Raw genomic sequence first — 14,427 nt, forward strand, 5'->3', positions numbered from 1 at the left:
CTGTGTAATTAAAAGACTACAAAGTCAATCAAAGATGGCAGATTGAACACAGAGTAAGAAGCCAAATAGCTTAAGACAGGAGTACTTTCAACATTCTATTAACATCTTACTTTACTACTATTAAATACTAAATGCACAATGCCAAATTGTCCTATATAAAATTTTCTATGAAATCATAAATCATAAAAATAAGATGATATATGCAAAAATTTTGCAAAGCTTAAAGAGCTTTATAATTGTTAGCTAAGACTATTGTCTCATAATATGTGTAATAAAAATTCAGCTATTAATACTTTTAACTTTGAATAAGGAAATGCCATAAAAAAAAGAATTTGGTTATTCCAACACTGTTGCTCTTGCATATACCTATGTTTCTATTTAATTAATTAAATATAAGTGAATTCAGAAAGACAAGTGTTAAAGATAAAACCAGTTTCAATGTTAAAAGGAAGCTAGACCATTTCTACTCACTTTGATGTTGTCCCTGTGAGCTGCATGCCTCTGTCTAGTAAAGAATTAGCTGTGAGGCCTTGTTTGATAACCTAAAACAGTACAAAATAATCTTTAAAAGTTTATCATGAAATATTAAGTCTCTGTAACTTTAGTTCTCTGATTTACATAAATGAGGTCCCTGAAGGTATAGAAAAATGATCCTAAGGAAAAGTCTTACTAATAGACAATATAAAGATTATATTCTGCATAAATGCTGCAAATTATTTTTCTCTGGCAAATACCTTTTTCATGTTTTCCCCCTTAGGTTAATATTAAAAGCTTTTCATGTTATTTTAACACAAAAATGATACAGTGGGAAAAAATGCTAGATTTGGAGCATTTGAACGTTAGTCTAAACAACCAATAAAATAATAAATTAAGCTCTAATTTGTAGCATCTGCCGATGTCTGTAATGACCGTGTGTTTAAAATCAGCCGGAGTCAGGAACTCAGGTTAAGGGGAAAATCTTCAGTCTTTATTGAAGTGAAGAGGTGAAAAAAGATTGCGATAGCAATATGGGCAGCTGAGACAGGAAGCCAGCTAGCAGAGAGAGAGATCTGAGCTGAAAGGGGACCGTCTCAATGGCAAATGCAAGCAGTCTCTCCTTCCCCTTCCTTTGGGCTGCGGAGATGGCTCAGTGGGTAGAGCACCAGCCCTGAAGTCAGGAGGACCTGAGTTCAAATCCAGCCTTAGACACTTAACAATTCCTGGTTGTGTGACCATGGACAAGTCACTTAACCCCAACTGCCTCAGCAAAAAGCAAAAAGAAGAGAAACAAACAGAAAAGTAGTCGCAATGGCAAAAGCAAGCAGTCTCTCCTCCCCTTCCTTTTCCACTCCCCTGCCTCCACCCACCAAAATCGTCATTTCCTATACAACACATCAGGACTTGCACAAAGAGTGGGTGAGGGCCATTCTTTCTCCAAGCTTATATATTAATAGAGTATGGTCCAATTACTATTTAGCCTCATGTGCTTGGGACCTCAATGCATCAATTCAAGCCTCAGCCCATTACAGATGTCCAATGTGTAAATGCTCACACTGAAAATGTAACAGCTGGGCCTTATGAGGGGGCTCCAGTGTATCCCTTACTACTTCTTGTGTGAAACTGGGGCAAATAAATGAACTTAAATATCACTCCATTTCTTTACTACCATTAGCCAGAACAGATATTATTGAAGGTTCCTTTAAGCTCTAAAATACACACACAGGCAAACAATGTAAAATATTAGATAAGAGAAATGGCAAAGGATTCAAGAAGACTCAGCATGAAGTCCCACATCAGATTCATGGAACCTTTGTGACCTCGGACAAGTCACTTAACTTTTTAGTCCACTAGAAGTCACTTATTTCTTAAGTCTCCCTCCAATCCCCACCCCCAGGTTATTATTATTGTTGAGTCATTTCAGCAGTCATTTCCAATTCTTCATGAGCCTATTTGGGATTTTCTTGGCAAAGATACTAGAGTGGTTTGCCATTTTCTTCTCTGATTTATTTTACAGTTGAAAAAACTGAGGCAAACAGAGTTAAGTGATTGTCTAGGATCACTCAGCTAATAAGTCTGTGAGACCAGATTTGAACTCAGGAAGAAGAGTCTTCTTGACTCCAGGTCTGGAATCCTACCCATTGTACCATATCCTAAGAATAAGTAGCTGATCCCCAATGGCAGAAGTAGTTTTCCTATTGGAGTTTCCTAAAATCAGTAAAAAAAAGAAAATTGGACCAAAAAAGAGAATATGATCATATAAACTCCACAGTTAGGGAAAATGAGCCTAAAGTTCTGTTACACTGTTGATCACCATCTCTTTTTTGATCCTCTCTTCTCTCTAGGTTTTCAGAACAATGCTCTTATTCCTGATTCTCCTACCTCTCTGGCCTCTCCTTTGCTGGATCTTCTTTCAGATCACACCTTCTGACTACAGGCATCCTTTAGATTTCTGTCCTCTCTTCTTAATGATCTCTTTTGTTCTCATGGATTTAATCACCATCTCTAAATCCTGCCCTAAGTTCTTCCATAATATCCTTTCATCCATCTTGACATCTCAAATTAAATCCAGCAGACTAAGCGTAACATATCCAAAACAAAACTCATCTTTCCCCTTCTCCACCCTCACACCTCCTTTTCCTATTACTGTAGAGGGCAACACTACCTTTCCAGGCCCTCAGACTCACAACTTAGGAGATGTCCTGGATTTCTCATTATCTCTCACTGCCATACAAACTGCTGATAAGGCCTGTCAATTTCACCTCTACAGCATCTTTGGAATATGCCCCCTGCATTCCTCTGGTACTGCCCCCACTCTGATGTAGCACTCCATCACCTCATGCCTGGACTACAGCAATACTTGTTGGGGATACTGCCTGCCTCAAGTCTCTCTTCACTCCAATCCATCCTTCAGTCACTAAAGTGATTTTTCTAAAGCTCAGGTCTAAGCATGTCATTCCTCTACACTCAATAACTTTCAGTGGCTCCCTATCACCTCCAAAATAAAAAATAAAATGCTCTGTTTGACATTCAAAGAGCTTTGTAAATGTGAAAACTATAAAACTAAAACTATCTGGGAAAATGTACATTTCAAAGAGCTAACATAACCTCCTCAAAAAGTAATGTCTTATTGTTATCAAACTTGCAGATGACACCAAGCTGAAGTGGATGACTGAATCATGATCCAAAAAGATGCTCAAGGTTAGAACCCTGGGCCAAATCTAAAAGGATGAAATTCAACTGTGATAAAAAATGCCTTGCACTTATAGTTACAAAACAAAACAAAAAGCACAAGCACAAGATGGGTGAAAAGGATTGATTAGGTAACAATTATTTTGAAAAAGATCTGGAAGGACTTAGTGGATTCTAAGTCCAATAGGTCAGCAGAAATATAATGTGGCCACCAGAGGGATAAGTGTGGTCACAATAAGAGGGGTCCAGCTAACAGAAGCAGAATATAATTATCATGGTACTTGGCATTCATTAGACCTCATCTGGAGGGAACCCAGTGTTGGGTTCTAGATGACATAGTTTAAGGATCCTGACAAAATGGAGAATGCCCTAAGGAGGGCAATCAGACCTAGTGAAGGGCCTTCCAAGTCCATGGCATAAAAAGATCAGCTAAAGGAACTGGAAAAAATTGGGCCTGAAGGAAAAAAGAATCAGGGGAAGAGAACGGTTGTCTCCAAATATATGAAGGGTTTTCTTGTGGAGGAAAGATAAGACTTGCTCTGTCCAAACCTAAGGAGAAGAGCCATGGACTAGTAAGGAAAAATAGCAAAGAGTTCAAACTAAGTTTGAAAACAAGAACTGCTCAGTGTCCAAAAGTGAAATAACCTGTCTTGACATATGGCAGGCTCCCCCTCCTTGGAGACCCTCCAGCAGATGCTGGATGACAATGTCCTCTCAGTCAAGGATTAATTCCCTATTATTGTTCTGTAAGAAATGACCAGCAGGATGATTTCAGAAAGGCCTGGAGAGATTTACATGAACTAATGTTAAGTGAAATGAGCAGGACCAGGAGATCATTATATACTTCAACAACAATATGATGTTCAATTCTGATGGAGCTGCCATCTTCAACAATGAGATAAACCAAATCAGTTCCAATAGAGCAGTAATGAATTGAACCAGCTACACCCAGAGAAAGAACTCTGGGAAATGAGTGTGAACCACTACATAGAATTCCTAATCCCTCTATTTTTGTCCGCCTGCATTTTTGATTTCCTTCACAGGTTAATTGTACATTATTTCAAAGTCCGATTCTTCTTGTGCAGCAAAATAACTGTATGGATATGTATACATATACTGTATTTAACATATACTTTAACATATTTAATATGTATTGGTCTACCTGCCATCTGGGAGAGAGGATGGGGGAAAGGAGGGGAAAAATTGGAACAAAAGGTTTTGCAGTTGTCAATGCTGAAAAATTACCCATGCATATATCTTGTAAATAAAAAGCTATAATTAAAAAAAAAAAAAGGATTAATTCCCTTTGGTGATGGACTTGACTACAGTTCTGTCATTCTATGTAAGCACGCACGCACACACACACAAAGTTCAAAATACAAAAATATGTTGAAAGTATACTTAGATACTTTTTAAAATTCAAAAAATGCTAAAGAACTTTGTCTTTGACCTTATATTATATGTATGGATGTACTAAAAAAAAGAAATGCTACTAGATCTAAAATATGGCATGCTGTGCTAATTATACTTGAAAACACGATGAGCATTAAATCTTTCCTTGGCTAATTCAATGTGTATAAATAAATACATAATTCATAGTGTTAATCATTTACTTTGTAACTTACTGTAATAAACAGGAAAACCTTTCTGAAATAAACTCTCTGGAAGGAGATTCTGAAAAGTTAATTTTGCAATCTGCTAAAAACTTAGGACACCACTAGATATATACTTCTGGCTTACACCAGAAGTAAAATACCATTGATTACTTTTACACCATGTCATTAGAGCAAGCTGGCCAGTCTATATGCTGTGTATTATCTTCGTAATGAAAAAATTTCTAGCAGACAAGTTCCTTATTGCAAACTTAATGGGGAAACTTGGACCAGAAGTGCCCAAGACAGGCAGCTAAGCATGCCCTGTAATCTCCACAACAGAAGAGAATTTATCAGTGACCTCTGAGCTCTATTCTAAATATTTAATGATAACAGAAAGTCAGGAAGAGATGGTTTAGACCTGACTTATGAAACTCAGTAGTCCTGGGTAATCACTTGCTCTCTCAATCCCTCCGGCCCAGTTCTCTAAGATTTTAAATGACAAACAGATGAATGGCCAATCTGCATCACTCTGGATCTATGTAAAGAATTTTCATGTTAATAGTTTCTCTACACAATTGAAATTTCATATCTGGATCAAAAAAGTAAAGAAGGCAAATTCTGATTAAAATGTACATATTTGAAACATACATAAATATAACAACTTTTCTAGAAAATTAATCTCATAATAAACTAGAACATCATGATAATATTGATTTTAAGGTTACAAGAATTAGTTAAATAACTAAATTTTTGTGGATTCATATGGATTCCTGTTAAATACAGAACAGCAACAACAACAACAAAAAAAAAAAACAGTCCCTGAGTTCTACTGCCTCAAAAAGACATAGATCTTAACATCTTTGATTTCCCCAAAATTATATATATATATTTGATCTAAAGATATTCTGATATTCAGATATTCAATTAATAGAATCAAGTTGTTGCTGTCTTTCTCCCCCTTCCTGCCAATGTCTATATCATCGCATACCTTGAAAGTTGGGACAGAGAGATGTTCAAAAGAGGACGAGCTTTCTTCACTAGTTGGTGTATCTAGATCCAATGGTCGGTGCAATGAGGATTTTGAGGTTCTTTTGTTTGTGGGGTGCTTAACTAACCAATTAATCACCTGGAATTGAGTAAGGTAAGTCTGATAACAACTCATGACAGGCTGTTGAGAAGTGATCTGCTCTCTTTCGGTGGTTTTCTCACCTTCTGTCATATACAAATGTTCTCCAAGCTCATCATCACCTCCTAGAGCTGAAACAAAAGAAGCTTGAGATGGATGAGTTTTGATTGGCAGACTCTGTGTGTCCTGAATGCTTTCTCCATGGCCTGAAAGTGGTCCTTCAACACTGTGATAGATAGAACCCCTGCTATAGTCAATTTGCTGTGCCTGTTTTTTCTTTTTTTTTCGCCCAGGATAAGTTCCTGGGCCTTCATCACTGCTTATTGGTTCAAATTCCTCAGCTGCTGAAAAATAGGCTTCACTATCAGCCATTGACATACTGGAATCCATTGAGCGGTATTGATGAAATGAGTTTGAATCTGCTGATGGTGTGTATGGGAAGGAGCCAAAGCTTCTCCTCTGTTTGGGAGAATCGAGTACATTCTCATCACTTCGGGAGACATCACTACTGAACTGAACTCCAACCGTCACAGGCTGCTTGTCGCCATAGAATGCTGCAGTCAGGCTCTTGGTGCTTCCAAGTCTGGTAGAACACACAGATGCTTGTCGCTTTAAGGGGGATCTAAGGGGAGACTGAACTCCAGACTTATCCTGAGTATTTGGAGAAACAGGACTATTTCCTGAAACTTCTGCAGAGATGCTAAAACAGAAAATAAAACTATTACTAGAACACTCACATTATACAATCTAGATGTAGCTTTTAAAAATCTTTTAGTCATTTTCTAGCATCCATCTCAAATAAAGTAAATGCCCTCATGAGAAAGATAATAAAGAAGGCTCCTTCTTAATTAACTAACCTTCAAGGACAACTATATTTTAAAAGACTTGTTTGCATTCTTCAGTGCTTTAGCAAGTTACAAAAAAAAAAAAAATCCATTTTTGTTAGAATCCTATAGCTTTTGTATAAAAGCCCAATTCCCTCAGAACCCTCACCTTCCTTGGCCATCTTCTCTTTTAGAAGCAAGCAAGGCATCCTTTTGAACCATGGGCTCTTCAGTGACAGAAGAAGGACTCTCTTTGTCTCCAGCTAATAAGGGCTGGGCTGCACTGGAGCTGCTGTTCTCCTCAGAGGAAGAGGATGAACTGTGAGAACGCAGAGGTACTTGAAGGCTCAGGGAATGAGCTTTCCTCTCAACTTCTATCCCTACTGACTTGCTGTCCCAGTCTTTCCTTTTTGTGCCATTTATTTTACCTAAACACAAAAGATTAGTATTTTAAAAGAACTATATTAATAATTTTAATATCCTAAAAGTCAAAGCTAAAAAGTTCTGGTTCCTGTCCTTAATAAATACTTGTTAATTGATTGCCTTCTACCAGGAAAATTATAAAAAACTAGGTAGTTCTTGGACAAATGTGAAGAGCTACAGAACTTTCAAATACAACACAACATCACTGTAAAATGTGGAAACTGGAGAGAGGCTAGAAGAGGTAGAAAGGTATAGAGCAGAATCTGTCACAAAAGGAAACCAAACTATTTATTATGTAAGTGACTCCTGTAGAAATTCATTTTTCCTAATTTAGACTTTATTATTGTTTGATAATGATGATGGTTATAATGATAACTAATATTAAGATATGTGCCCGGTACTATGTTAAACACAGTGTTCAAATATCTCATTTACTTCTCCCAACAGCTCTTGGAAAGAGATACTATTATTTATCTCCATTTTACAAATGAGGAAATTGAGACAGACAGTGCTTAGGAGTCTTGGTCAGGGTCAGAGAGTTAGTAAACGTTTGAGGTTGGATTTGAACTCATATTTTCCTGACTCCAGACCCAGGGCTCTATCCACTCTGTCATTTTAGCTGCTCCTAGAAATGACAATTTAAGTAAAAGGAGTCAACACATAGACACATATGTTAATGCTCTGAAACTTCAATTTAATTCAGGTATAGAAGAAGACAGTAAAAAATGAATTGGAAAAATATTTGGAATTAAAAAATGAAAAACATCAAAATCTTGCTCATAACAATATTCAAATTCTTCACTTCTGTATAGTATGACTAGCCTTGAAAAAAGACAGTGTTGTATTTAGTGAACAGTAAACAATATAACAATATGTTATTGATCTTGGAATTATTTATTTCCTTGGCTTGACCATAATTAAGCCAGACCATATTTACTTAAGTCATATAAATGCATCAAGATTATATCACTTATACATTTATGCTCTTAGTATCTAGCATAGTGCCACATACACAGCTGGTATATAATAAATGCTTTTTGACTGAGATTGCTGAGAGCATTTATAAATGAAACAAAGGAAATGGAAATCACTATTAAAAGGAAGGGAAGAATGACTATAGCAGATCAAGTGTGTACTAGAAGTGAGGAAAGTATAAAATGATGTATTATCAAAGAATCAGACAAAGGGGTGGAAGACCAGCATCTAAGAAAAACCCTGATGGTATTATTATTTTAAAAAAAGGGGAGGGGGGAAGGAGTATCAAGAGTCTAGCAATGACAACCTATTCATGCATCTAATTTTTATCTGAATAAAACTTTCAGGAGAATGACTTTACACATAGCAACAGAATTCCTAAAAAGCATCTAAGTAGGAAACAGCAAGACTGTCATGAGACATTTTCTACAGTAGGAGTCATCTTCAGTCACAAATGTAAGTAAAAATACAAAACCCTCATAATGCTTACTTTTTATTATAAAAAAAGCACATGATTTTGCAGACAAGTCAACAAGCATTAGTTAAGCACTTACTATATTTTTGGGATATGGAAGGCATTTATTAGTTATTAATTGACTGACTATATAATCTGTGCATGAATTTGGATATGAAGAAAGATAAAAACACTAATGTGCTGGAGTCCCTTTCTATTTGAGGAGACAACATGCTAACAATTATGTAAATACAAGATATAAGCAGAACAAACTAAAGATATTCTCATGGGAAGACACAAGCTTGGCTGGAGGGAAGGGAGTCAGGAAGACAGAAACATAACAAAAGACAGGATTTGGGCTGTCTTGAAGAATCTTCTTTCAAAACATACTTGAGGAAGGAAGACAACCAGTGAAAAGGCACCATCAGGAAATAGAGGGTTTAAAGTCATGTGAGAACAAGACCAGTGGGGATGAAGCCTACAATGCATAGTGGGGAAGAAAAAAGTAGGAAGACAGGAAGTAAGAAGTGACTGAAAGGCTGAAGGATTTTGTAAGTGACGTTGGAGGCAGAAGGAAGCCAACAGAGTTTATTGAGTAGGGGAGAGACATGGTCAGCCCTCAATTTCAGGATAATCTCTTTGATAATTAAGTGAAGGATGGGTAGAGAGACCTGAAGGATAGAAAGCCCTTCCAATAGAGCAGGTATGAAGGGTAACAAAAGAAACTATAGTGTCAAAAAAAAGAAGGTAAGCTATCTGAGAGATGGTGTGAAGGTGAGAATGACAGGCCTGGATAACAGACCAGATTAGTGGATTGAGAGTGAGGAGATGAAGACAGTAGTCATTTGTGAGTCAAGGTGACTGGGAGATGCCCACAACGGGAAAAGGAACTTCAGAAGAAGAAAGAGATTGAAAGTAAAGATCATGAGTTCTGTACTGGAAATGCTAAGTCTAGGGGCCACATAGGCAAATGAAGATGTGAAAGGGGAGATCATGAAAGAGATCAGACCTTGATAAGCAGGTTGCAAAATCATCTGACTAGAGAGAACTAAATCTCTAGGTACTGATGAGATTACCAAGTAAGATAACAGAAAAGGAAAAGAAGGCCTATGAAAGAGCTTTGGTAGGCATACCCATGATTAGAGAATATGATATTTCTATATCCATTTTCTATAGCCATTTTCTAATGGCTGTAAAGGTTATTTTTCAATCCCCAACACATACACTGACAAATCTTCCTTTGGGGTAGATGCTTACAATTATTCAACAAATAAGTCTTAGGATTCCTTACTAACACTGAAGATCCCCATTTTTGCTCCTGCTGTGGATGCAAATATGCTGCTTGCCTTAGGCCATAGAATATCACAGAGTCTCCTAAAGGACATCTACAATAACTCAAAAAATCAGCCTTAGCCTAACAATCTACAGGAAAATTCAAATTCGTAAAGAATGTTTACAATCCAAACAATGTCACATAATCAAATGGAAAATCCACTATGTTAAGTTATTCCATCTATAAATGAATTTGGGGCATTAAATGAAGATAGACAATCAGGCAAGGGTAGAACTGAATAGTAGAACAGAAGAGATTGGATTTGGAAAATTATTCATCACATTCAATTTACAAAGCCCAAACAACTTCACAAAATAAAAACCTACTTTTTAAAAATATAAATATACTTCTAGTAATGCCAAACAGCTATAAACCTTGAAATACTACAATCCCTAAAGAATCAAAATTAAAGATAATTCAGGACAATGGAAGAGAAAATGAATACAAATGGGCTATATGATTTTGCCAATGATGATTTGTGTACCAAAAGCTGCATAAAAGGTTAACATTCAGGAAATATATACTTGGAAGAGATGGGCTGGTGACAGAACAAAAGCACAGGATTTCAGATGGACATCCCAAGTGCTATGCTGGTACTCTTAAATGATACCTTAGAGGAAGGGTTCTTAATCTGGATTTATAGACTGCCAAAGACTCCAGGGATAGACTTCAGAGGGCCCATGAACTTAAATAAGAAAAAGGGATTACATCTTTATTTCAACAAAATTAATTTCCTTCGTAGTCCTAGACATTTTATTTTTATGTATTTCAACCCACTATTCTAACAAGGCTTCACTAGACTATTCCAGGAATCCATAAAACAATAAAAGATTGCAGATCCATGACCTACAGGAAGTCCTCCAATATGTTCAAATCAATTATCTAAGAAAAATTTAAAGAAGGACATGAACAAGAATCCTACAGGATGCCAAGGTCTAGATATAGAGTGATGAAACCACAGAAAAACTGGAAGATACTTAATAGTGACCTTAATTTAATGAATATTTTAAAAATCAGAAAAGTCACAGGGAAAATGAGCTCAACTACCTTCTGTCTCAACTAACTCGGATTTACTAAGCACTCGGCACATGGAGACTTTTTGAGACTTTTGATATTAAATTTCCAGGCAGAATCAACAATGACTGATAAGAGCAATTTCTTCTGATTGCTGATGAGAAATGGCTTGAATTAATTTTACTATCCCTCCAGAAGAATCTCCCTAGATGTAAAGTACCTATAGAAGCTGGAAAGGGTGGGAGAAAATTCTGCCTCTTTCTTTAGGTTTAGGTGAGCCAATTTGTTATTTATTTCTATGATCACTTTTGTGTGACAATTTACTACCATCATCCTAGCCAACTAACCAAATACAATGACTTGGTCACTTTGAGTGCCCTTGACTCTTGTGCCCACATGCCATACTCAGTTTCTTGGGCCCTTTTTGTTCCCTTTATGGCAACAGCAGGAGGTCCACCACCTCCTCTCCTCAGTCCTCTGTGTGCCACCCCATCATGCCAGGCCCTCAGCATGCCTTCTTTCCTCCGTCCTGCCAGGCCTAGCCTAATCCCACCAGTCCCAATCTTCCATCCTCATATTATGCCCTGGGGGAGGTCCTTGTATATATGGTACATTTACTTTTCTTTGTTCAAATTGTTTTACCTCAAGCTCCTTGAGGTACATATTGAACAATCTTAACTTTGGGCAAATAGGTTAGCTAAAAGCTTATTTTTATATAAGTTTATTAGAAATACTCATTTTTTTTCTCTTAAGCCAGCCTTGACATTAGAAAGCTCTGTCATAAGAGAAGTGAATATGTACAGTTTCATACCTTACAATGTACTTCCCTCAGTCAAGGAATTAGAGGAGATAGTTGGTCCTTATACTGGGTCATCCTAAAAGTGCCAATGAAGAGAGGAAAGAAGGAACTCTTTTCTAAGAGACCCAAATTTCTACTATAGACATTTTCAATCTAACATTTCTGGAATCAATGCCTCAAAATCATTTGGCAACATAAAAGTGAATTACAGAAGTTGTAAAAATGTGGGACTAGATGTATCTGAATTCATTCTCAAAGAAATAATTTGAAAACCATGGTAGACTTTGTCCACAAAAAATAAAATAAAATAGAAGCCATGAAAACTATTTTTTACCTTAAATCCCAAATATTCTAAAGTTGTGCCTAAAAATTGCATCATGGTTTGGCTCACTGTGTAATGCTGAGAGTCACTTAATCTTGTTCTTTTTCTGTCTTCTTCCCAGCAGAATGAAGTGATTTACTAAACTTGAGTAATAAGGAGGTTTTGACAATGAGATTTCACTTTCAACTACTACACACTTGCAGATCATGTCAATATTGTAAATGAAAGAACAATTCATAGTCTTACCATCAACAATTTTGGGTATTTCTTTGATAATAATCCATTCTCCAGGCTGCAGGAGAGACTGCCCATAACACCTGTCGGACTCCGCACTTGTACTAGAAAAGGCCGAACTGCTGGATGGAGTGAGCTCATCCAGCTTGAAGAAGTCAAGACCAGTAACTGTGCCTCCAAAGAACCTGCAGCCTCCTAAACAGCCACATTTGTTTCGGCTTCTTTTATTCTTCACACTGTCATCTGGCCACAAAAACCACAACCTGGGAAGCAAAGACGAATCTCAAAAAATATTCACCTAAAATCATACAATACTCATTTACGACCTGTATGGTGTCACGTTCCAATTTCAAGGACAACTGTCATTTGGGTGACCCTGGGCAAGTCATTTCTTAGTTATAAGCCTCATTTTCCTCATTTATATATTGAGGAATAAACACATAAATGATAAAGGATTATTAAGGAGTGAGGAATGAATGAGGATTGAATACTTCACCAACATGAAGTTAATAGATAAATGCTGATTAAATCAATAGGTAAATAGGTAAAAATGATTATTCCATAATACTTTTTAATAGACTTCCAAAAGACTTGAGTAATAGGTAATATGCAATCCTATTTTCCAGATATAAACCCAAGGCTTAGATATAGAAATGACATGTCCAAAGTAAAAAGTCTAGTTAAGAAGAAGTAGGACAAGAACTGGCAGCATCTCCAGTCTTTTTACACTATATACTAAGACCATTCACTGAGAACTCTTCCCTTTTTCCTGCACCATCTCTCTAATGATAACAGCAATCTCTTAATTGTTCAATGTAATGGCCTTTTCTCAATTATCCTTCTCCTCGACCTTTCTGTGGCCCTCTCCTCTGTGGCACTGTTATCTCCTACTTTTACTTTTCTGACTAATCTTCCTAAACCTCCTTTGCTTGATTTTCTTTCAGATCAGGTTTGCTATAGGTAGCTGTTCCCCAAAGTTCTAGATTGGGTCTGGTTCCCTTCTACCCTGTTTCATTTGGTGAATTTGTCAGCTCCTATGGATTCAATTATCATCTCTATGCTCATGATTCTCAAATAGATAAGACAGGAAATCTTAAACTGAATATATCAAAACTGATATATTTTTCCATCTCCCACAAACCTACATTTTCCATCTCAGGACTGTCTCTTATTCTTCGAACACTCTTGCTCCTCATCTCTTATCTTCTAGCACTCTCCAGTATCATAAAACCTTTCCTAACACCTCCCCCCCACCTTTTCATCCCTCCTCCCCCTTACTTAATTACTTGTATTTCACTTACTGGAACTTATTTTGTACTCCTTCTTTAAAAGTTTACTCTATATATACTTAACTGTGAACTTCTCTCTCCTGATAGAAAGCAACCTCTTTAGAGTATTTTTTATATGTACATTTCCTGTATTCAGCACAGTGTCTGGCATATAGATGCTTAAAAGTGCTTGTTGACTGATTAGTATCAAAAGTTAAATGCAAAATAAAAGGATTTCTAACAATAAGAATGAACCCAATAATAAGTATTTTTAATAGCAGTAATAGTATTAAAAAAACATGTAAAAAATCACTTAATTATTCATTACTATATCCAGACTTTTTTGGCCTGTGATTTGCCCATTTATAATCCTGTTACAAATGTGGACCTCTCATTTTCCCACTTAACTGAAAGACTTCAAATTGACTAATGAGACGTTACTGATTTCAAATCACCATTTTGTATATAAAGATTCACATAACACTCAACACAAATAAGTCAAGTTCATTTTCCTACAGAGTTTCACTATTTCATGTTGTCTTTTATGGATCTAACTTATAGCATGACAGTAATAGTAACACTGTGCAATGATCAACTGTGGTTGACTTAGTTCTCAGCAATACAGTGATCAAAGACAATCCTAAGACACATGATGGAAAATGCTATCCATATCCAGATAAAGAACTGATGGAATGTGAATGCAGACTGAAGCACACTATTTTCATATTTTGGGTTTTTTTCCTTTTGTTCTGCAACATAACTAATGTGGAAATGTGTTTTACATGCATGTATGTGTATAACCTATATCAGACTGCATGCTGCCTTGGGGAGAATGAGGGAGAAAAACTAGGAACTCAAAATTTGTCAAAAAATGAATGATAAATTTAGATGA

General features: G+C 36.5%; 1 protein-coding gene across 1 annotated transcript in view; it reads right to left on the reverse strand.

Moving 5' to 3' along the window:
* BLTP1 (bridge-like lipid transfer protein family member 1) overlaps positions 1-14,427 on the reverse strand; it is a 236,236-nt gene that overhangs the window by 137,683 nt on the left and 84,126 nt on the right. The window contains exons 27-30 of the mRNA XM_051966253.1: positions 12,280-12,530; positions 6,883-7,141; positions 5,752-6,589; positions 472-542 (exon numbers count right to left, since the gene is read on the reverse strand). Of these exons, the coding sequence (XP_051822213.1) occupies positions 472-542; positions 5,752-6,589; positions 6,883-7,141; positions 12,280-12,530 (1,419 nt within the window). The remainder of the gene's footprint in view (positions 1-471; positions 543-5,751; positions 6,590-6,882; positions 7,142-12,279; positions 12,531-14,427) is intronic.

The sequence above is a fragment of the Antechinus flavipes genome, chromosome 6 (assembly GCF_016432865.1).
Source record: "Antechinus flavipes isolate AdamAnt ecotype Samford, QLD, Australia chromosome 6, AdamAnt_v2, whole genome shotgun sequence".
NCBI lineage: Eukaryota > Metazoa > Chordata > Mammalia > Dasyuromorphia > Dasyuridae > Antechinus > Antechinus flavipes.